This window comes from Patagioenas fasciata, chromosome 3 (assembly GCF_037038585.1).
Source record: "Patagioenas fasciata isolate bPatFas1 chromosome 3, bPatFas1.hap1, whole genome shotgun sequence".
Classification (NCBI taxonomy): domain Eukaryota; kingdom Metazoa; phylum Chordata; class Aves; order Columbiformes; family Columbidae; genus Patagioenas; species Patagioenas fasciata.
Genome location: NC_092522.1, coordinates 29004115 through 29028133, shown reverse-complemented (window position 1 = coordinate 29028133; position 24019 = coordinate 29004115). Strand labels below are relative to the sequence as shown.

At 47.7% G+C, this 24019-nt stretch overlaps 1 protein-coding gene across 1 annotated transcript in view; it reads left to right on the top strand.

Moving 5' to 3' along the window:
• The first annotated feature begins 8065 nt into the window (after positions 1-8065).
• Positions 8066-24019, top strand: part of VASH2 (vasohibin 2) — a 38116-nt gene continuing 22162 nt past the window's right edge. The window contains exons 1-3 of the mRNA XM_065835580.2: positions 8066-8635; positions 13798-13886; positions 16185-16241. Of these exons, the coding sequence (XP_065691652.1) occupies positions 8333-8635; positions 13798-13886; positions 16185-16241 (449 nt within the window). The 5' untranslated portion in view covers positions 8066-8332. The remainder of the gene's footprint in view (positions 8636-13797; positions 13887-16184; positions 16242-24019) is intronic.

Sequence of the window (24019 nt, the reverse complement as noted above, 5' to 3'; positions counted from 1 at the left end):
GAACCTTTTGTTACAAACCAACGCTAGCATCCAGTTCAACAGTGGGCTGGACTTTCAGGTGGGCTTATGATTTTACAACCGGGACCGTAGGGTTGTATTCCTCTTAGAGTATCTGTATGAAAGCTGTGGGCTATAGCCTCATTTAGCTTTGCAATTTAAACATTCCCACAGTTGGGAAGCAACAATCACAGCAAATTATTATTGCCTTAGAGTTCATTCTTTGGCAGAGACTCAGTCTTACTTGAAAGAAAATGCTAGAAACTTCATCAGGTAAGTGGGAGGTGTGAAGCCATCGTGGCTATGATCAATCAAAATCATTATTGAGGGAAAATACTTTTTTTGTTGTTGTTTCTATAGCTGGGAAGAGGCATCATGTATCCATAACTAACAAGTATTAACCCGTACAGAAAGTGATGCAGTTTGTGCACGGATAAAACATGCATGCGGGAAGGTTTCTTAGAAGCCTGCTGGATTTCCTCCTGGCTCTCCTTCACGATGACCTTATCTGGCCATCTGCTAAATCAATATTTATATCTTCAGTTAAACAATATCTTTGAGAAGACAAAGCAGTAATATCCTGAACTTTGTAGAAAGGACTCCAGCAGGTATGTCCCAGGAAAAAAAAAAAGAAAAAAAAAGGCTAAGTACTGGCTGCGGTTTGACATTGTTACTGGTCTGTGAGGCTGGGTAATATCTGCTTAATATCAGATATTCTTTTCTCAATAAACTACTTCCAACTGTAACAATGCTTAGGCCATTAGAAAAGGTTGCAATACCTAAGGGGCACTATCAGAATTGTGGCCTTGCATTATGAGTTCTAGAAATAAGAGATCAAGACCCTGCAAAAGCTATAAGCTCCATGCAGGTAGAAAACTATTGAGAAAGCAATTGTTTTTTGAAAAAAAAATGGTTAAAGATGCCTCGCGTGAGCCCAGAAGTGCTGTCACTGCAGCTGCAGCTATGCAGGTTGGCGATCATCTGTTTTTTAGATGAGGCAGTGAAAGTGTATCCTCGTGAGCTGATTTTGGGAAATGGAGAGGTGTGATTAAAAGCCTCATTTTTCCATGCCTAGGTGACTTTGGTTTATGATGCTTGTTTTATCACTGTCACAGCAATTTCTTACTGGTTAAACTCTCTCTATATTCTACCTGTACTTGTCTGTGCTTCAAAAAGGATGTAGCATGTACTAAACCCAGCTTCTTGGTAAGCACTGTGACTTAGGGATGTCAGGGATTAACCGTGGTTCTTGGAGCACAGGGTTGCTTTGCTGGGAAAAATCCCAGGGAATTATTCCAGGCTTCAGGAGTTTTCCCAGCCTGTGTTGGGCTGAACCAGGAATTTCCCAATGTTTTTTTTCAAAACATGATAGTTCTAAGGTTGCTCAGATGCTGATCACTACTTTGGATAAGGTAGAAGAGGAACTGCAGATGATTGTGAAGTTACTTATTCTTTTAGAAATTAAATTCTTCAGCTGCTGCCAACGGAAAAATAAATGAAAACACAGTGCCGTTGCTAAGCCTTTACGTACTATTTTTTCCATTAATTCCTGGAAGGTAACTTGATTTCTTCGGAATAAATCACCAGATAACTCTGAAAAACCCTCCAGGCGTTAGACAAAACCTAAGTCCTGTGCTGAATGAAGAGGGATTGTCTGCTAGGGTGAGAATGACTCAGTCTTGAGTCATTAACTGGCTCCACGGGACTTGTATTTGTCTTTCTTCTGCTCCCAGAGGACAACTGAAATTCACTGAAGACCCTAGTGCTAAAAGCCTAAAATTCGCTTAGGGGCTAAGGCCTAGAAATCCTGTGATTTCTCATCTTGTCACTGCTCCACAGAAGCTTCAAAAGGTAAAGGAGCCCTCAGGGGCTCAGAAGCTTGACAAAGTTACCCAAAGTAGACTGTTACCAGCAGAGATATGGAAGTCCATTGGCTTTTGAAGAGCAAGGAGCCCCATAACCAATGTGATTTTCCTCAGACCTACGCTATCTGCTCAGGCTTGAGCTGTGAGGATCTCATGAGGGTTGAAACGTCTATGTGCACGAAGAGGACAGAGCATGTTGGAGCCTCCTTGAAGTCCGCAGCTTGTGTCATCACACTTAGGACATTTCTGGTTTTGATTCCAAAGTCAGAAAATGCTCTGTAGGGTTCCTGAGTTTGCTAGTTACCTCTGAAAATCAATATCATTCACACGATGGCAAGCTATGAAGATAACTGGGGAAAAAAAAAAGTTTCAGATGACCGTAATTCCTTTAAGAGTTTTAAGTTTTTTAACTGACTGCAACATTTGAACTTTACTCTCACCTTGAGGGGCTCCTGCAGTGTTTTGAGTACTGTTCAATTATTCCCTAGAGAGGGGGAATCTTGATCTGCAGAATGCTGCCTTCCAAGGATGCTTGAAATGATGCTTCAGATCAAAAACTGCTTGATGAAATCGTCAGTGCTGCAGTAATATAATATCTTCTCACACCGTGACACTGAGAACAATGTGTCATGTTTCTCCGTTTAGGGTTTCACACAGCACCTATATTCAAGGGCTCGTGGTTTCTGGGCTTGTGACATATTCTGTTGCTAAAGTTAATAGCTTTTTCTGTCCACTTCCAAGTACTGCCTGGAAACACTTGAATACATAAGGAGGCTATTAGTTCAGAGTGTTTCCTAACAGCATCACGTTACACCCAGAGGGCACAGGGTACCCCATAACACAACTATGCCGCTGAATCGATTTCTAAACAGCACCAGCAATTGTGCTCCCAGTCTGAAGCAGGCAGGGGGTTGATTGCAGTAACTCCTCTCGGTGCAGGTGGGGATGGCTCAGGTGCTCACTGCACAGGGGAGGTTAAGTTCAGCTTCTCACCTTTGGTGCCACCACCAGCAGCTCCCCTGTCACAAGGGCTGAAGGTGCTGAAAATAGATCTCGGTTTTGAGTACCAGATTTTTTCAGCCACTGCCTTTCTTTACTACCTGTACTTTTATTACGCAGTTGCCCTGAAGAGAAATGATTGTGCTGGGTAGTTTACCTCTGACTAAAGGTTAGAGAGGAAGTAATTAGTCAAAAAAAGATTGCCAAGATTTATGGAATGTTGCATTAGAGTTTCCTTCTTTTTATAAGCAGAGCTTGCTGTACAGACCAAATCACATGATATGATGGTAAGATCTTCACAACAAACTGTATTGACGTAAATATTTTCCCAAGCTACAGCAATATTTGGGACTGAAACCTTGGAACAAGACGGAAAAGAGTAAGGCGGGCTAATAGAGGTGCTGATGCTGTACCAGTGAGAAACAACAATTTCATCTGTATCTGATGCTATTAGCTGCAGATCAGAGTGAGGGGACTATAATAAGTATGGAAGTGGAAGGGCTGTTTGACTGTCAGCAAAAGCTCTGGCCAAGTAGGACAGGCTGACCTGCAACAAGGCATGGAAAGAGAAAAATTGTGAAGCAGTTTTGGGGAGGCCTGATTTATGGGCTTTTCCTGTCACTTCGATTTTTTTTTGTTGGAAATCTTGCCTGTTGGATTAGCCTGAGGTCAACTGGAGCCCTGCTAAACCCATTTAAAATAAACACTGTAATTATTTGCTGGAGTGGAATTACTGCAAGAGGTCCTTTTCCTTGCTCAGGCAGGAATCAAAAGATATTGCTGATGTTCTTCATTGCTAAAGCCAGAGCAGCTGATGGATGTTTTTTCTTCCAGATCATTGCAAAATAAATAGTGTGTTGAGTTTCCAGAAAGGGCTGCCTTAGGGAAAGCTCTAAAGAAGCACACCCTCAAGCATTCCTTTTATAGCTTGCTTTTTTTTTTTTCCTGTCTACTTTATATATTTATTTTTACAATGATCACATTGATGAATACATAAAGTTATCATTCGTAGTGGTTACGCAAATCACTCCTGCAAACTTGCATTAACAGCCATTATCATATCACTATGGTTACGGCCTTATCACAGTTTAACCTTGCATTTCATTACTTACTCAATCCAATCCGGCATAGCTTCCAGTTTTAGAAAAAGCCCCAAACAAACAAGTTTTATTTTGCTTTTCAAGGATCAAATGAGGTCACTGTGATCTTTTCAGGAAATGGGTTGTTTGCATAGCAATAATGCAATTCACTTATGGCAGGCAAAGTGTTTCCACTTGTCTTTTCTACCTTCCCTTCTGCAAAGTTGGAGCACCTTTGTAGGATTAACCATTTCAGACTGCTGCTGCTGCTTTTCTGGCCATACAGTGGTTCCTAAATTCAGAAAAGGCCATGAAGATCACTTGGCCTGGTTTTAGCAGGAGTGCACCCAGGCCAGGGATACTTGGAAGGTACCCAGGCTTCAGGCGTTTGCACTGGCTGCTGCCAGCTGGGGATACTGGACATAATCCGTGCTCCACCAGTAACCAATCTGCCTCTCATATGCTCAGTGCTGGTATAGGAATCTTCACTGAGCATGGAGCACTTAGCATCCACTTTTGCCAATCTGGATAACAGCAAAGGTCCAGATCTATCATGTTGCCACCAATTTGCAGCTATCTGGTGGAAGGCAAGAGTGCATGAGACCTCAGAGGCACTCATCACACTGGTGGTGCACTCCCCAGCAAAGCCAGCAGGTCCCAGCCCTGAGACAGGGTTGAGTTGGAGCTGTGGGCCAGGGAAACCTTGTCCTGCTCACTCCTGGCACCTGTACTGAGCCAGCAAGAAGGGCTACCTGGGAACAATGGGTAATAGAGGAAGTATTTTCCCAAATAATCCCAAATAAATAAACCATCTCTGTGCATGTGGAATATCACAGGGCAGTGAGTGTTTGCTATGTGGCAGGGCTGAATTCCTTGCTATGCGCAACAAGATTCTTGCTGGTGAAGGGGCTAGTGGGACTCCTTGCAGGGCGTGCAGAGGTGACACCTGTGGAGAATAAATCTTCTCGGAAAAAAAGTACCAATGCTGTGTCATCTTGCTGCCATGGTACAATTAAGAACCATTAATTTTCCCACAGTTGATTGTGTAATTGCACTGCAGGGTCTTTTGAATACTGCATTTAAGTTAGCCTACAACTGGAAATAATGAAGGTTAAGACCCTCTCATATGATTTTATGAACAAATTAGTTCCTTTGACCCAGAAAGCAGCTGTGGCAGCAACAAGCTCTGGATTAGAAATAAGCCTGTAGGTTTGAGGTGCTATTCTGAGCTGTCTTTAGAAAGCCATCTCCATGCAAAGTGAGCGGATTTCAAACTTGAAAGGCTCTGGCACTCTGGAGCAGAGGCTGAGCAGCAGCCGGGGTGCGAGGGGAAACGTGGACAGAGCGAGGAACAAGGCAGCTCTGCTGAAAGTTACGTCAAAATTATGTGATCCCAGGAGGTGAAAGCCATTGGATGCTGAGGGGATGCAGGGGAACACACTGTATATCCCACCCTGCTCCTACTCATCTTGAATGTCTGTTCATAACTAGCACCAGGGCGGGGTGGTTGGGCTAAACCAAGGCAGCATCCTGCTTTTTTTACTCCTAATTTGTAGCTCGTAAGAGGGTAATTAAGGCTTCCCTTTAGCTGTAGGAACCTTGGGACTCCGCTTTTAGCCCCTTAAGCTGATGTTTCAAAGTTGCTGCTAGCTCCAGGACCTCAGCTAACTTCTGCCCAGCCACAGCTGGCCTTGGACGCACTGACTGGCCTCTGGGAGTTGAACTTGTCACTCTTAACCCTGAACATCAAGGAGGAGCTGGTAGGATTTTTTTCTTTCAATCCTGATCAGAAGGGGTCTGTGTGATGCAAAGGGCTGCTATGGAGAGGACTGTGATGTCCCAACCTTGCCACATGGGCCTCTTACTTGTCTGGCCAGGGTGAGCCCTTCTCTCTGGCATGGAGCATGCCTGGCACGGTGGATGCAGAAGGCTTTGAGCCACAAAGAATGTAGCATCACACACACACCTTTTGGGTGTCTAAGATGTGGGTGGGGGTAAGATAGCATGATCTGAGGGTTCCTGCTTGCTGTGGGCAGTGAAGCAGCACTGAGCAAGGCTGTGGCAGCCTCACCACAGCTGCCTGTTCCAACAGCGAACAAGGCTCTGGGACATACGGGATGGCCAGCCTGTGTATTGGCGTCCTGGGTGATGACTTCCTGCTGCGCAATCCCAGTACTCCAAGCTACATCACATGCAGTGTGCCCCTGGGCTGCTCACATGGGCCTGTCACCACCTGCACAGTCCCATTAGGCCTAAGATCCAGGTCAGAATGATTTTCAAGCTTTTCCCTGACTCTGCTCCAGCAAACTTGCAGACTTTCTCAGCCTCTGCTTCCTTGCGCTGCCTTGCCTGAGCCTCCCTCTGCTCCTCGAGAGCCTTCGCCTCCACGGCTGCAGCCATCTGCAGTCTCTCCGGGTCTCTGTGCTTCATCAGCTCCCATCTGGAGCTCACCTCATGTGCAACCTCATCTGTGCTCCAGAAGGAGAGAGGGACTGCGCTTCCCCTGGGATCCTGCTCCAAAACCCAGCGGGGTAGTGCAGATTGGCCCTGGCACTCATGGGGGCTCATTTGCCTTCCAGTTACAGTGTTTGCTTGGTCATTAGAGAAACACAGGACATAGCAGAGAGGGTGAAGTCTTCAAAGCAGCTCTAAACCCACTCTGACTCCTTCTCCCCCCTTGATTATGGCACCATTTACACAGAACCCCCATGTGCAGCTCGGGGGGCTCCCGAGGCCAAAGTCTCCTAGGCTGAAAGCTGACACTGGGCAAGCTATGTAAGCTGAAGCTCTTGGTTTGCTTTAGCTGATGGAACAGCCTTTCTTGGGCCTCCTTTATGTCAAACCTCCTGATGAGATTCAGGCACACCATGCGGCCAGGATGCTACAGGCAAGATTACTGGTAGGACTCATCGAGATGTCAACTCCTGTGGAGAGCGATTAGAGACTCAACATACACCCATGGCTCCCCAGAGCTTTCAGGAAGGTGATTAAGGCACTGCAAAGACTTATTTATGGCAAGAGATGAAAGTCAGTACTTGCAGCTGCTGAGGAGATGCACAGGTATGTGCCCAGCCTGGCTGGGAGCAGGGGAGAGCAGATTGGCAGTGGTATCTGAGTGCATGGGCAGGGGATGGGAACACTGTTTTCAGACTGTTATTTCTTTCTGATGAGGAGTCACCTCTACTAGATGTTGCATTAGGTTGACACTGTTGTGCTTGATATAAAGAGCTAAAAAACCCTTTCCGAGCATGGAAATAAGCACCAGGGAACTGAGCTGAGTGGTGGAGATGGCAGCAGCAGCCAGGGAGTTGTCTGCCTGTGAGGTACTGCAAGGACACTGACATGGCTGGGCAAAGCCCTGGAGGGGAGATGGCTTCCCCGCTGCTCTCATCCACAACTCAGTCACACCAGGCATGGGCAGAGGACCAAACACTGATGTTGCAGTGTGTGCAGACCCATCCATGAGGCAGGTACCTCTGACTGCTGCCGGGCATCGCGGCAGGACATGGCTGCTGTTTGTAGTGCAGTGTGAGACATCCCGAGTCACGGACCACCCACCTGGCCCTGTGCCAGTCTGTGAGGCTGCAAAACACTCAAAGGCCACAGTGTGTCCCCTCTTTCCTACGTGAGAGCTAGGCACGCCATGCTCCCACTGCGTGAGCAGGAACTATTCCCCTGGGGGGCGAGCACCAGCCCCTAAGCTCTCCGTGGCCAAGGGTGAGACTCCCCCAGCTCTAGAACACTCCTTTGCCCACCGGACAGAAAAGTCCTGATGCCTTTGTGTTCAAGCTGGGATTTCGCTGCCTATTAGTTTAACATTAGTTAACAATGAATTTTCCAGCTCCGTTAGGAGGAAGGGAGCAGCCCAGCTCTCTTCAATGAAGGGTTTGATTTTAAAGCGCCCCCTACACAGCGGGTACCGGGATGCACGGCACGGTACGGCCCGGCCCCACGCCCGACAACTCTCGGAGAAAACGGCTCAGCCCGCGCCCGGCAGGGGGCGCCTCTCGTCTGCGCCTCCGCCAGTCACGGCTCGTCCCGCGCCCCGAACCCCGCCCCTCTTTGTTGCGGCCACCAATAGGAAAGCGCCGAGGGCGGGCGGGCGGCCGGTAGCGTGGTAACGCGGCGGCATGGAGCGCGGTGCGGGGCGCGCCCCGAGCGGGGCCGGGGCCGGGCTGGGGCGCCCGGGACGAGGGGGCGCCCGCCGCTAGGGAGGGACCGACCCCGCGCTCAGCATCCTTTGCATGCACGTAGTACACACACACATATATATTATATATATATATATAAAATATATATATATAAGGAGGGTCCGGGCGGCAGCAAGACCGCGGGGCACCTCCTGGCAGCGGTCCCCGCAGCGTTCCCAGGCTCGGGCATGGCCGCGGGGCCATGACGGGCGCGGCGGCGGGCGGCGGCGGCCCCGGGAGCACCCGCCGTGCGGCGGTCGGCAAGGCGGGGGGCCGGTCGCGGAGTGCCCAGCCGCGGGCGGCGGCGGGCGGCGGGAGCGGAGGCAGCGGCGGCGGCTCGGAGGAGGAGGAGCAGCGGGACGGCGGGTCGCTGTTCCTGGTGAACAAGAGCGGCTTCCCCATGGACGGGCAGACCTGGGAGCGGATGTGGGGGCACGTGGAGCGGGTGCACCCCGACGGCGGCGCCGTGGCCGCGGCCATCCGGAGCGCCGTCCGCCTGGCTCGGGTAAGGAGAAGCCCCCGTTTCCCCCAAGCCCTCTTAAAAAGAGAGGGCCTCCCGTAAAGCCCCAAGCCAGACATTCTGCGGCTGCCGAGTTTTGTGGGTGTCGGGGACACAAGGGCTGGGCAGGAGGGTGTCGCGCCTCAGCCCTTGGGGATGCCCTCGGCCCCTGCCCGCTGCGAGGGGCAACAGGGGTGAAGCTGGAGCTCTAAAACGCATGAAATGGGGTACGGGGGTGTGTGCCGCGGGATGCTTAGGAGCTGGAATTGGTATCTTGGGAAACGTGGGAAGAACGTGTTTTGTTTTTTTTTTTTTTCCTTAACCTTGGGGAGGAAAAAGCGGGAAAACGAGAATGAAAAGATATCTTTGGGGACTGAATGAAGTGCTTTGTTACAATTTAGAGAACATTTTGCTCAGCTCTTTGGAAGACGGGCATTCCCGAAAACACAGCTTTGCTCCTGAAATCTAATAAGGGATTTAAAACTCAGACATTTCATTTCCCGTACATGGAAAGATTCCAAACGCTTTTGTCTTGTACGTTCCTTGGTACAAGCTCCAAACAGTTCTGGCTGACCCGAATCTTTTCTTTTTCCTCTAGCCAGCAAACAAAATGTTGTTGTCTGCTGATGTTCCAAGGCTTCCCAGCACCACGCTGCATTACTGATCACAATGTCTTTAACACTGTCGGCTTTGGCAGACTTTGAGCTTGACTCGCTCCTCCCACCAAGCAGCATTAATCTGAGCTGACTGCTGAAGTCTGTGTCGATTCATACCCCTTTGCATGCTGGCTGGGCTGGTGTTGTCACGGTCCAGGTTGTCAGTGATATGTATGCTTGTTCCTTACGTGGAGTAGCAAGGAAAAATTCTGTGCACAGAGAATTTGAAAATATATTGAGTAGGGCTGTCTTATGAAGGCGCTTGTTAAATAAGACAGCAGCGGAAAAGGCCTTTCATCTCTCTTCTGCAATGTTTAGTTCAGCATAAGCGCAAAAGGGGCCATCTCTCTTCTCTGTGTTCCTCCACTTCCCTCATGCTGGTACCAGCCTTTGTTTGGAAGGGGGAACAGGTTCAGCTAAAGAATAATCTGGTTTTGCTGAGTCTGTTTGTGGTTCCCTTGTGTAGTTCATCTCCTACTTGCACAAGTGCTTGAGGTAGAAATGAAGGGGCAGGGAGAGGGCAGAACTCATTTGAGCAGCATGGCCAGTTTACACTAGCTTAAACAGCCTGCAGATCTGCTTGATATTACGGGGTGGCAAAACTCATACTGGACTCGATTTCCTTCTCCCAGCTCTAAAGCATGTGATTTTCCTGGTGATACCCATAGTTGCTGGTGAAGAATCTGGTGAGAGTCATGCCAGTGGCTTCAACACACTGGCATGCTGCCCACCATAGTGCCCTGGAGAATACTGACCATGGTTTCTTCCTCAGTGTTGAAGCACAAGGTTGACTCTCCATTGCATGTACTGAAGCTGGATGGGAGGAAAAATGTTTTGAAATCTCCTTGGGTAAATCATTCACTGTTAGTTACTGGTTCCTGATCGGTGGAGGGTGTTGTGAAGGAATTGTACTGAGTTCCTCTGGCACTGTCCACCAGCAGACTCCCTGTTGCAGTGATTAACTTCTTCAAGAGCGGAAGGGCCTCATGTCTCTTGTGACTAATTAGCTCTTGGTGGCTAAACCTGGGACCTCTGGGGTCACAGCATAGTTTGAGGGATGCCTGGTCCTTACTAATGCCAACAGAACTCAGGTGAGCAAATGAAGGGTAGAAGCAGGTTTGTTTGCTACAAAATGGTGGTGGGTTGCTGAAATTGTGATGGTAATTTCTGGGTCAGAGTAGGAATGTCAGGTGAGAGTTGTTCCTTAAACAATGGTACAGCTTCTTTATAGAGCTTGTGCTGCTGGGTGTGTGGCACCCTGCAAAAGACCAAGTAGTGCTGATCTGGAGCTATGAGAGAAACTTATGCCTGTGAGAGGATGGCTTGTAATCCACTTGTATTAGTAGTTGGTAAAGGCTGAGCAAGTAGTGTGTGCAACTGCTCCATTTTTGCATCTGATCTGTTCTTAATCCTTAGTGATGGGAGAGAGTTTTCATCCCCTTCCCAAGAAGCTCCACTTGATTGCTCTAATCATCTTGGTATTAGCCTCAGTGATCATATGCACAGGGCGGTAAGTAGCTTCTTACTGTATCAGCAAGGCTGTCCTTACTGGAACAAATGCAAACAGCAGGGGTGCATCTCTCCTGAGAGAAAGAGGCCTCACAAAAAGCTGGCTTGTCTGCAAGGGAGGCAGTTTTGGAACCTGAGGGGGTCCCTTCGTTGCACTCCCCACCTCTGACTTTTGTCTTGAGCTCTGAGAAGGGTGCAGGCTCCCAGTTTGGAAGGCCTGTGCAGTCCTTTATGTGGCCTGTGATCTTGGAGATACTTGCAGATCTTAATGAAAATTAAACCTCTCACCAGCTTTGACGGCTTTAGCCTGCCATCTTTATCCACCCTAAGTATCAGTGTAGGGTGAGCTTGCAGAAAATAGCTTTCTGGTCATTAAATGAGGCACAGTGGAGTCAGGCAGGAAGAGTTTGACACAGCATGTCTGTGGTTAATTGAAACTACAGCATTTCCAGCCATGGGATGACGGTCTCCAGCTCTGCCACAGGGTCTTGCGCTGCAGCGGCTCTGGAAATACAGTCTGGAGCTGCAGCTGCTTGGAAATACTGATCCTGGGTCAAGGCCCTTTCGTCTGCCTGGTCTCTGAATTTCACTCACTTTATAAATTCCTGGTCTGTAGTGCTGTGTCTGCATTTCCTCTCAGAGGCTCTGGCATCCTGCTACAAACCCTTGCTGGCTGCTGTGCTGGGACGTGCAGTGGTAGCTGGAGGGCCACAGCCCCAACCACAACAACATCCCACTTTACTCTGTGTGTGATATTGTGCCTCCCTGCCTTCTGCTCTGTGCTGGCTGGGTGCCCAAGACTGGTCCTCTTCTAGCCAGGGCAGGAATTTTTGGGCAGAAAAGGGGTATTGTTTGGAGGGGGTGGGAGCGGTAGGTGGCTCTCTGCTGCCTGGCAGCATGGCGCAGTGTACTGCCTGCCCAGCGCTGGGCTGAGGAGAGCAGGGCACCCTCCTGCCTGGGGAAGACCGATGGCTGCTTCTCCCTTGTTGCCTGAGATATTGAGGGGCTTGGGCCTTCTGGCTCGGCAGGCTTGCCGAGGTAACTTTAAAAGACATGTTTTGGGATATGGGTCAGCCATTGGGAAAACCCTGCTTTTCTTTACTTGAACATTTCCCGATGGCTGACACGATCATCCTCCACCTTAGTGATGGTGAAACACCTTGCCTGGAGGTCCAAAGCTGACCCCCATGATGAGGGTGACCATTGTGGGTTACAGCAAGGGCTGCATCCCTCACACTGTTGCAGTCCCTATGGGATGCTGGGTGAGGGCATGGAGGGCTGGGAAATGGGTGCTGTCCCCCCAGAGCAGCAGCCAGGTCTGTTGCTGGCTGGGACTGCCGTTGCCTTGGTGTGGCATGTCGTGTATGTGCTGTGCAGGCACATAGAATTTCTTGCCAGTGTTTATATCAGAGCAGGAGTTACACCAACTGGAAGGGTTTGACCAGCCTGCCTTAATTCCCTCTTTCACCTGCTTGCTGCTCCTGAAACTCCAGCCCTGTCTGTTGCGTTGAGTCCAGGACGGATGGGTGAATAACTCCTGCAGACCAAAGGGGCTGGGGGCGGAAAGAACTTGTGAAACCAAAAAATTGCCTCTAATGAAGAGGCTAGGTGTGGAAATTGTGATTAAGAAGCGTTAATGAACCTTGCTCATAACTCTCGCTTGTTCAGAGAGACAGCCAGTCTGCACACAGTTGTCTCCCATGAGGTGCTGGGGATGGCGACAGCGTGCTGGAGGCCTGGCCATCTGTCTCCTTGACACTTAAAATACATTTCTGTGTGCCAGTAACGTAGGAGTCTCTATTTTGGGTTTTTTCCCTTCTCCGAGGTGTATTTACTTTTTGACTGTAGTAACTAGCTACATGTGGTGCTTGCTCTCTGAAAGCAAACATGCAATCCCTCTGTCGTAGTGGAGGTGGGAACTGGAGAGGGAAGTCAGTGGGGCAGAGGTGACCCTTACCACCTCAACTTGCTTTTCTTATCTGTAATTGCTGACTTGAAGTGTCTTTAGAGCAGTCATTTTTTACTTTATAATCTTCAAACTATTCTGCCAACGTCATGGGCCCACAGGTGCTGCACACTTTCCTCTGCACCTTTCATTGTAGCTGCTGGTTCCTGAATTGAGGTCTGCATTAATATTTAAATAAACTGTTTCCTCGATTATGTTTGTGAGAACTGTACTAACCTTTTTGGTCATACTGCCTGTTTTAACAGATGCTGACCCTGTATTTTGCAGTCTCACCCATAAAATAAGGGGACATGGGACAAGGCTCTGCCCCTTTCCTGCGTGGTTACAGGCTCAAGAGCCACGCAGCTGTGGGGATTAAATATGGATTGAGGACCCAGCTTCTTAAAGTGCTTAGGCACAAGCAGATGTCTTATGAGATTTTGGAAAAATCCCATTACGGTGCCAGTCTATATCTTTAAGTTTCTTAATATAATTAAATATCTGTGTCCCAGGTGGTCTTCCAGGTATCACTTGCTCCTTACCCAGCAAGTGTGCTGCTGGTATGCAGCAGATGGGAAATTACACAGCCTGGGATCCTTGTCTCCTTTTATCTTTCTCTCATGGTAGAGGAAACCAAAAATTAGACTCGAAATGGCTTTTTGAGGGAGGGAGGACAGCAGAACCAGTGCTGGGACTCTCCTTGTCCAAACTGCCCTGTGCTAGAGGGGAAAAATGGGGAGCACTGGCATTCTGCCCTGGACTGCCTGGTCACACAGGGCAGTGTTTGGGGGATGGCGGTGGCTGGGATGAGCAGCCTGCCATGGTGGGGGCCTGCCCTGGCCTCCCAGCACTGGCAGGGACGGGCTGGCTCTGGTGCTTGGGCAGCCCCTGTTTCGGGTGGGATGACTTTGCCCAGTGCTTGAGTTCACGTGGGGTGTTAGCCATCTGTGCTACCGCTTTGTGTTGCGCTAAGCACATGCTGCTGCCGGAGTAAATCACTTACCCACTCTGCAGGGAGCGGTAACTGTCTAACCTCTTTATCTTTTTTGTGTGTCCAGCCCTCAGTGCCGCCGGTGCCAAACTACAAGCTCTCCATGTCGATCCCGGAATGGCTCCAGGCAATACAGACCTACATGAAGATGCTGCAGTATCCTTCTCCAGCGTGTTGTCTCCAGAGAGAAGGCTGGCTTGTGGCCAGCATGAATTAAATGGGGGTTTACTGAAGCACTAGCTGGTCACAAGGGCTTGGGGATCATTCGGGGGTGAAAGGACGCCTCTGAGGACTTGTGATAGAATCTGCAGCACTGAGCTTGTCACAGCAATCCTCTGAGAGGTGTAATTAACGTTAAATGATAATGAAGAATTTAACTGAAGTGACGTTGGTGGGAGTAGAATTGCTTATTTTGAGGTTGTTTTATGAGGATATTGTGATCAGATCATGATGCCTGGAGACATAATGAGGCATCTCATCCTGAAGTGACTCAGGGAAAGCTAGTGCTGTGGCAAACCCTTTCTCCCTCTGCTCTGGCAGCCCCTATGGGCTTCCTGAGGACTGCCTGCATGCTCAGCTTACGGAGGATACTTGTCATTAGGGTGAAGGGCACAAGCAGCTGTCCTGACCCTTGAGGTGGGCAGACTTGCCTGTGGCACAGACACTGACCAAAGGAATCCCCCCTTCCAGATGTCCCACCTCACTTGGGGGGTTCATCGAAGATGTACACATTTATCCAGCCTCCCCGTCCCTTCCCCATGTGTAATACCTGACCATTTCCATTGCTGACAGATGTGAGATGAGATGATTGCCAGCCCAGATGCTGCTCTTCTCTCTATTTTCTTTTTTTATAAAATCACTCTTTTTATGTGTGTGTGGGGAAGCGGCAGGGATGAGGAATGAATGCAAAGGCCTGGTAAGGATTAAGAAAGGATATGGGTGGCAGCTGGAAGAGCATCCAAAAATAGCAGGCGCGGTTAGCCTGCTGGGGAACAGGGGCTGGGATCAAGGCGGCAGTGGGGGTTTGAGCAGCAGCTGCTGCTGTGGGGAGGGAGGCTGGGGCCAGCCTGCTCTGCAGGGGGATGGCGCATTTCTCTGCTGTGTGTCGGCCACTTGTCCGGCACGAGAGGCTCGGTCCTCAGTGGGTTTGTGTTGGAGAGGAGGCCATGTCATGCGGAGCTCCAAAAATCTCATTATTTCCCCTCCACCTCCAGAGGTCTTGAAATCCTGTGCACTACTGTGTAGCAGGAGCAGGCCTGAGGCACAGGGTTTGAGTCTGTGTTCAGAAAAAGCTTCAAAGAGTGTTGGGGAACAGAATCTGGGCTTCCTCTGAGAGGCTTTGTTGAGAGCACTCTGAAAGGGCCTCATGAATTAGGTTTTGAAGGCAGGAGGGAAGCAAAGCTTCATTTCTGGAGAACTCTGAACTCTAATTGAAGTCAGTTAAGAGCATCCTTGTGTGAGCTGGAGTTTTTATTTAGACTGTGGTTATACAGCCAGCAGCTGTGCTGTTTATGCCTTGCAACATACCCTTTGCCTCCATGGGGTCACTTGTTTCTGCCCTGGTATCACCACCATAATTTTGCTGGTGTGAATGTTCTTGTGGCTGGGGGAACAGATTCACCTGGAAAAACAACGTAACAAAAGTAAGCAGGTGGTGTGATATCTCTTGTTGGGATTTTTTTGTTTGTTTTTACTGGACAGATGGCTTTCCTGGTCTGATATATTGCATTCCTGCGCTCAAGGAGCAGGGAAGAGGCTGCTTTTAGTGATGCTGCTGCTGCGTGGCCTCTTGTACTCCTAGGCCAGTGCTGCTGAGGTTTGGTCGATGGGTGACTTGTCTGCTGGCAGCCTTGGTGATGAACTTTTCTCCTGTGCTCATAGAGTTAACTAATGTTCTTGAATTGCACTTAGCTGGTTATTTCCGTTTCAAGTGCATTGCATTTTTTAGAGAATAATTTATATTCCCTTGATGTAATGGATGCACCTGCTGAGCTCTTGGTGTACAGGTGGTATGTGAGCTCTGTGGCTGAGTTAAAAACTTACAAAGGAAATAACTTATTTCAAACCATGAATGATGTTGATTGTTTTGGGTGGACTATAAAAGCTTTCTCTTGCCCAAATGGGAGACTTTTTTTTTTTTCAAGCTTGTAACCTAATAGTGATTGGGACCTGGAGGAAAAGAGAATTAAGAACTCTCAAATGCGAAGTTCAAGTGTTGTTTTAGACAACCAGCCTCTTTGCTTGAGTCTCCGCTTAATGACGGTTAATGTCATATGAAAAGACAAGTGAAAAAATTGCTTTATTTCATATGCCAGGGTTTCACCTCTGAGAGTTAGTGTTTCTACTACTTGTTTTGTGTTTAAACAGGAAATCAGAACTGAAATTCACCTTTTAAGCATTGTTATTTTGTTGTTTGACTGTTGATGTTACTTTCCTTCACCAGACAAATTTCAGATACAATCACACAGGAACACAGTTCTTCGAGATTAGAAAAACCAGACCTCTAAGTGGGTAAGTGTCTCTGGAAGTGGCCTAGTGTCCTCCTCCCACAGAAATGCCCAAGGTGATCAGCTGGCACGAAGCACTGTGGCACCACAGCATGGGAAGGCTGTCTACCCTGTGCCACGGCTGCTCTGGCAAGGTCAAAACTCCTTCACAAGGAGGGTCCCAGCTTGATGTCAGGTGGCATCAAGGGCCATCAAGTGGAAGGGCTGGTCTTGCTCAGCAGCCTGCATAGCTGCAGGCCAAAGCTGAATGCACAGGCTTGGGAAAACTCTTGTTTCTCACTTGTTGGTGTTGGGAGGGCTGGGCTGTTTTTGTGGAAACTATAGAAGTCCTGATATTCTGGTTGCGCTGTAATGCCGTTTGATGGTAGGAAGAGATCAACTGCAGAAAATGTTGTGGGAATTTTGATGTTGTCTCAGGCGCAGTCCTTTCCCCTGGAGGAGGATCACAATGGACCATTTAAGTCATGGCCTTGTTCCTCCCATTGCTGCCTATCTTGCCATTCCTTCCCTGTGGTGAACTCATGTGCTTGGTTGGCAATGAATTGTGCAATACAAGTACAAACGTGTGCTCAGGAACCCTGGCAATAGACAGGTGGGATTGCTTGCATGTAAGAACTGCATCATACTTAGGGACAGCTCTTTAACTGGACCCAGTAAATTAGTAAATTAGCAAGTTAGGGTGGGAAGTGGTGTTGGTAACATTATGCTTTTATTTTAGGGTGAAATTTAAATGGGCAGAATATAATTACTCGTGTAGACAGGCCTGTCTCTAGCTCTCCCTAGCTGTCTGTCATTAATCTAATGGTCTATCACTGTAAATTCCAGTTCCCATCCCAGTTTGGTGCTTCAGGTTTTCATCTTGCTGACAGCAATTTTTCCCACTTCCTTCCTCTGTGTCATGTTCATTACACTAGTGGAACTGGTTTAGAAGAAGTCTTGTGCCTTGAATGATAGTTGGGTTTACAGAAGCTTGAACCAATTTTCAGGCTGGTCACTCAATTTTAAATTTGTCCCATTACTTTTTTTCTGAGGAAGTGGAGGATGAAAATGAATTGTGCTCAGCACTCACCACTTGAAAGGTCGGTGTCCTCTGAGGCTGGATGAAAGCCTGTCTTATGAGGACAATACTCCTTCCTGGAAGGGAACCAATATATTATTCACAGCTGGAGATGCACGCATGGCTTTGGATCCTCTCCAAAGTGGTGCTGTTTCCTGTATTCATCCTGCCTTAGTGTTTGCTTGGGGAATTATGTCTGACTTCTCTCCTTGTCCGGTTGCTCTTAGGACTCCTGTAAGTGAGTTGGTATGTGGTGGCACAGTTAAGGAGAGTACCCCTCAGGGCAGCTGCGTCCAGCTTACCAGGCACAGTTACCTGCACCTGGTGTTTGCTGGACTTGCACAGTGCTAAGTCCTAAGACCTGTGCTGCTGTGCTGCTTGACCCGATGGACGGGAGTGCTAGGAGTACTAAGCTGTCAGGAGCACGCTTAGCTGCTCAGATCCTGTCTTACTGCAGCAAGGCTTGAGTGCTTGCCCTGTCTTGGTTTCTCCAATTTTGAGAAGGGGAACAATGCATTGATCACAGTGTAATGTTGAGGTGTCCCTAAAGGCTTTCCTTTCTTTCATCTGGGGTACATGGCTGTTCATACCAGCTGAAGTTATATTCTCTTGCCATTATCCTGGGCGATTTGTTCTTCTGCTGCTGGAAGAGTTTTCATCAGAGCTGAAAAATCACCCACACCTGCAAGTTTTATACTGGGAGGTGTGTTCTACTTTGCAAGAAATCTGCTTCTGGCATGGTGACAACAGGTGTCTTGTGCTGAGGTGACAAGTGCTGCTCTGAGCAAGTTTCTGTAGTGTGAATGCCCTCGCTTGCTGAGAGATGAAGTTTGTATTTGCAAGTTGATCAGGCAAGATGCTGAACACCTCCAGTTGCCACCGGTTCTTGGAAATTGAGGCTGTCCCCAGAGCTGTGATTTACCGATATTAAACATAATATGAGGGCTCAAAGCTAATGAAAGTATTAGGAGAACTTTGGCAGCCTCTCTTCAAAAGAGCAATGGCTGGACACAAAGAAGTTGAGCACTAGATAGAAATTGAATATTCATAAATTCATGTGAAAGTGTCCCAAAGCAGCTGGGGCATATTAATGAGTTTTTCTATTACAGAGGAAGGACTAGGTATTATAGAGATTTACTGTCGCCATCGGTGTGATGCATGAGAAAATAAAAATGCTTAGCTGTGCTTAAGAAGCAGCCTAAATTATCTATAGGAACTCATAACATTAAGGGACACAGGCTTGCTACAATTCAGGATTTACAGTCTCTCTTAAGAAAAAACGACTGTTAGCTATCGACTTGCATCTAGACTGCCAGACACCCTGTGGATTTGTCTAGACTGCAGCTAACACTTTTGAAAATGTTAGATTTCTGTTGGTGTAGCTGTGTGATTCGGGTGGGAGAGCTGTGATCCTGCAAATTGTGCGTGGTGTTCCTGTTGTACTGGCAAACCATGTCTGAAAATTCATCTTACCTTGCTGGGGCTTGCCGTACTAGCACAAAAGCCAGATTTACAGGCGTAGCTACATCCACTATAGGAGTGTTTGCTAGTAGAGTATACAGGTATCCTTGTGCAGGGTATTGTCCGTCACACAGGCTTCGTCATGTACCCTTTTGTACTGGGCAGCTACAGGGCATCCTATGGCGTGCAGCTCCACTGATCCGTAGTACATGTGTGATGTGAGTATGCACAAGGTACGAGTGTTTCAGACACCGATACGGCTGGTTTTCCTTTTCCCATGCAGCTGTATGCTGGCAAAACCTATCTTACAGCTTTTGTCAGTACAACTGGTCTGACTGAAAAAATAGTACCTTTAGCTGAAATAGCCATTCTTCTAAACTTCTGAGCTTAGATCACATAAGAGCTTGAGAACAAATATGGATTTCTGGATATCTAGTAATATGTGTAACTGTGACTTCAATGCCAACAAACTTTTATTACTGGCTTTACAAGGACCCATAAGCTCTCTGCAAGCTTCTGTTCTAGGATGCAGATGTGAGCCACGATGAGGAATAGACAGCTTTGTCACTCACAGACTATCTAGAGAGGTTGTAGATAGGTGGGATATTGTTCTCTTTCCTCCAGTTAAGTGGCAGCTGATCAGTGGGACCTATGACTGAAGCAAAACCCAATGTTTGGGTAGGTCCTGGGGGCTTTGAGAAATTACAGCTCAGAAGCTGCTCTGTGAAGATGGAGAGACATTCAGTGACTGCAGATATTAATAATGAGTAATCAATGGCCATAAAAGAGTGTGATAGAAGCAGTCACGTGGGAACGGTGCAACCAAATAACAGCGAAGGGAGGGGATGCAAAATAATACTGTTTCACCACCCCATGCTATTAAGGAACCATGATGGGGCTGTAAAGAAAAATGGGCTCATACCATTTCCAGACAATAGACTGCAGAAGACATTTGAACATCTGCTTCTCTCTTGCACAAAGGGAGAATGTTACAGATATGGTGCTATGTTCAGCATGTGGTATAAGTGCTTTTGGCATTGAAACAAACTGGTTTTGAGAAGATTCACGAAAGCAGTGGCTGCTCTGCTGTTTTATGTCCTTTTACTCCTGTTGATGCCTTTCACTTTTCTTTTGGCTTCGTTGGGAAACTGTCAGGAGCCTTAGAAAAACTTGCGAGAGGGAGATTTTGTGGACCTCTTGCAACTACAGGGGCCTGGGAAAGGAAAACTTTGTGGAAAATGTGCTGGAGGATCTCACTAATACAAGTTTTACTGAAGTCTATAGGAGTCTTTCTGGTGAAGGTAATGGGCAACCTCTCCTCCTAAGCATGGTCATCTCTGAAGTGACTCCAGCATGATGGGTACCAGCTGGTGAAATCCTCCAGTTTTGGGCATGCTGAAAGCTTTTCCTAACCTGTATTTGAGATTGGGTGTCCTGGAGAAAAATCTGGGAGCAAAAGGAATTAATATTTCCCCTGAGATGACTGCAGTCACTGCCATGTTCAACAGAAATAATCTAAAAGATGCAAACCCATCTCCTCTGTGGGCCTTCTTTTAGTGCAGAAAGCAAGGGCGATAATCCAGGTGGGATTCTGAAAACATTGAAAGAAATATGTGTCAATTTACAAGGAAATATCGCTATTTGTCAAGGACTAGGTCTCAAGGAAGGAGCATGCAGCCTGTTTGTTAGATGCAGAAATGTTCACTGTGGTCTGGAATAGAGCCCTGCCTGGCAGACAGTGCTGTAAATGCCACAAAGAGGGAAGCTGCAGGATGCTTATTTTTGACTTGTAGCTGTCTCCCCCACGTTACTGGAAGAGTTGGGCAGCCCCCATGCTCACTGGGGTCTGTGGGGAGAGTGGCTTTGGGCTAGTTCCCAGCTAACTGTGATATGAGATGGAAAAGTACTGCTTTAAGAGTATCGTATGTGTTGGGTCTGTTCTGATAACTAGAAAAACCTGGAAACAAACCCTGCTTGGTGCTGTTTTTTAATCCTTCCCCGCTTTCCTTAAACATTAATTCACAAATTCAGTGGTGCAGCATTTATGGTCACAATTAACATCCGAGACAGCATGGTAAGAATTTCAGAGTGAAGGAACAAGGGACAAGTCAAAGAGCAATTGTAATGAGTTGTTTTTGAAAGAACTGGATGCTCTCTTTGAGAACTGACAACTAACCTACAAACCATTGGAGGATATGGGGAGGATGGGTGCTCTTGTTGGAAACTGGGGAAGGCAAAGACACAGTTTAAAAAAAAAAAAAGAAATTAGGGAAAAGATAAGTCGAGGAACTACTTGAGTTTACCTGCAGTTTCAGGAAAAATGCTAGGGCAAATAAGCAAGCGTCTGGAACATAACAACATGGTAAGTGATAGGCAACATGAATTCAGCTTGGCATGGTTTCTTCATGAGAATTATCAGTGTGTAAGAGCTTTTGTCAGTCAGGGAGCAGTTGTGGTTGTGATAGTTCTTTGCTTTAGTGTGGCTTTTGGCGGTCTCTAGATAAGACAGGGATTTCTAGTCTGAATGTAACTATTTTGACAAAAGGACCGAACTAGGTGAAAAGCAGCACTTAGAAAGTGGGAATTTACCAATAGCTTGCTCTTGCCTAGCAGCGTTTGTCAGCCGAGGTGTTCAATCTCTGTCCCAGGTCCGTGTTTTTTCTTTAAGGGCATGGATAAGACTAATTGTTTGCACCTGGACAAGGTGACAGGGCTTTGCAAGGTGGAATTGGGATTCAGAGTGATCTCAAAGGTTAAGAGAGAGCTGGGCTGGAACAAATAGGAGATATGAGTGAAGGCAAATATAGAGAAGGCATTTGGGAATACACAATGGAGAACGAAAGGCTAGTTTTGCAGACAGAGCTGATATTGAAAAACAAAACCGAAACAACACAGACATTCTCTGTGGGTCAGCAGTGGAAAACCCAACAGCACACTGGGTTGGCTGCAAAAATATACTGAAAATTGGATGCAGAAGGAAATTGGTCTGTTTGAATTGGTGTGGTGGGTGCAGCTGAAGGACAATGAGATGTGAGTCAGTTGAAGAGAGTCCAAAAGGAAAGCAACAAATGTTGCCCAAGTTGTCGAAAACACGACCAAAGGGAAGGTTTGGGATGAGAGAAAGAGGGGCATTAAAAAGAAGAAAACAAACAGAAACAAAACAATGAAACTGTGTCTGCTTTCTCATGTTTACAGAGGAGAGGGTAGATCACAGCCTGTCGCATATACAAATGTCTGTTGCAAGAGAAGAGATAACACATGGTCTCCATGCCCACTGTGGATGGCAGAAATAGCTTCTGATTTGAATTGCCCAAAGGGAAAGATTTCACTTAAACAGTAGGGGACCTTCTTAGATGCAAGGTTAAGCATAAGATTAACTTGTGGGCTCCTGAGCCTTTGAGAAACCAGTTAAAAGTAGGTTGAAGAATTATCTGTGAGGAGTGATTTAGATTTGGTTTATGCTACCTTGGGCAGAGTGATGGCTTGGGGATTCTCCAGAGGCTCTGCTTCCAAGATACACAAATACAGGATTTAAGGCCATGCTTTGTTTCAGGCTTCTTAAAAAGCAGAAGAAAGACTCTCTCAGTGGTTATTGAACTGGGTCATCCACATAAACCCTGTGGTCTGTGTTGCAAACGCAGGGGAAATAGCAAACTGTTTGCAGAATATTCCCCAGGATGCTGGGATGGATGTGTGTGAGGGCATGATGTGCCCTGTGGGTGCAGATGGATGCCCGTTTGCTGATCATTGGTGATGCCTCCTGACCAATGCTCCCCTGGCACAAATCCTCATCACCCTCTTGGTCCAGAGGCCATGGCCATCTCCGAGTTGACAGGTCACAGGTGGACACTGCACAGCTGCTGCATCTTCTGAAGCTGGGTCCTTTGAGCAGCAGGTGGGACAGGAGGGCTTCCCAGGGCCCTTCCCAGCCTGGCTGTCCAATGATGCCATGGAAGGGGAACAGAGGGCTCCTGCCAGCTTCAGAAGGGACAGCTCTGGTACCTGTGCACTAGCAGGCAGTGTGTTTTTAAGCAAGGAAAATGTCTTTCCTGTTCAATTTAAATCTGTCTTAATAATCATATAGTGTTCTGGAGTGCTGTTCTTCAGAACCAGCGCCTATGTGCCTTGCAAACAGAGTGCGTGTTAAATACAACTTGATATTTAAATAGCGTGAGTGTTGCTGTGACAGATAAGTCAGTAATAATTTAACTGCTCATTTAGGGCAATTACACTGAAGACTGCCTCCCTGGCTGTGGAGCTGTTAATGTTATCTCCATGCTGACAACACCTTGAAATCATGACAGCAGTGAGCTTATAAACGCAGGAGTGAGAAGCCCTGATGCTGCAGGCTCCAGTGCGGTTACTATTTGCCTGCTGGTAGCAGGGTCAGCGGAGGTGTAGACATGGGGAGAAGGTGCTGGCCCCATCCCTCAGATAATGTTCCAGTTATATACCACACTACATGGCTTGAAGCTTTACAACTTGAGCTTTTTCTTGCCTCTGAGACACGTTCATAATCACAGAATGTTAGGGATTGAAAGGAACCTCGAAAGATCATCCAATCCAATTCCCCTGCCGAAGCGGGAACACCCAGACGAGGTTACACAGGAAGGTGTCCAGGTGGGTTTTGAATGTCTCCAGAGTAGGAGACTCCACAACCTCCCTGGGCAGCCTGTTCCAGTGTCTGTCACCCTCACTGAGAAGAAGTTTCTTCTCAAATTTAAGTGGAACCTCCTGTATTCCCGTTTGTACCCATTGCCCCTTGTCCTGTCGTTGGTTGTCACCGAAAAGAGCCTGGCTTCATCTTCCTGACACGCACCCCTTACATATTTATAAACATGAATGTGGTCACCCCTCAGTCTCTTCTTCTCCAAGCTAAAGAAACCCAGCTCCCTCAGCCTTTCTTCATAAAGGAGATGCTCCACTCCCTTCATAATATTTGAGGCTCTGCACTGGACTCTCTCCAGCAGTTCCCTGTCCTTGAACAGAGGAGCCCAGAACTGGACACGATATTTCAGATGTGGTCTCACCAGGGCAGAGGGGAAGGAGAACCTCTCTGGACCTACTAACCACCCCCTTTCTCATACACCCCAGGATGCCAGGGGCCTTCCTGGCCACAAGGGCACAGTGCTGGCTCATGGTCATCCTGCTGTCCACCACGACCCCCAGGTCCCTTTCCCCTACACTGCTCTCCAACAAGTCATTCCCCAATTTATACTGGGACCTGGGGTTATTCCTGCCCAGATGCAAGACTCTACACTTGC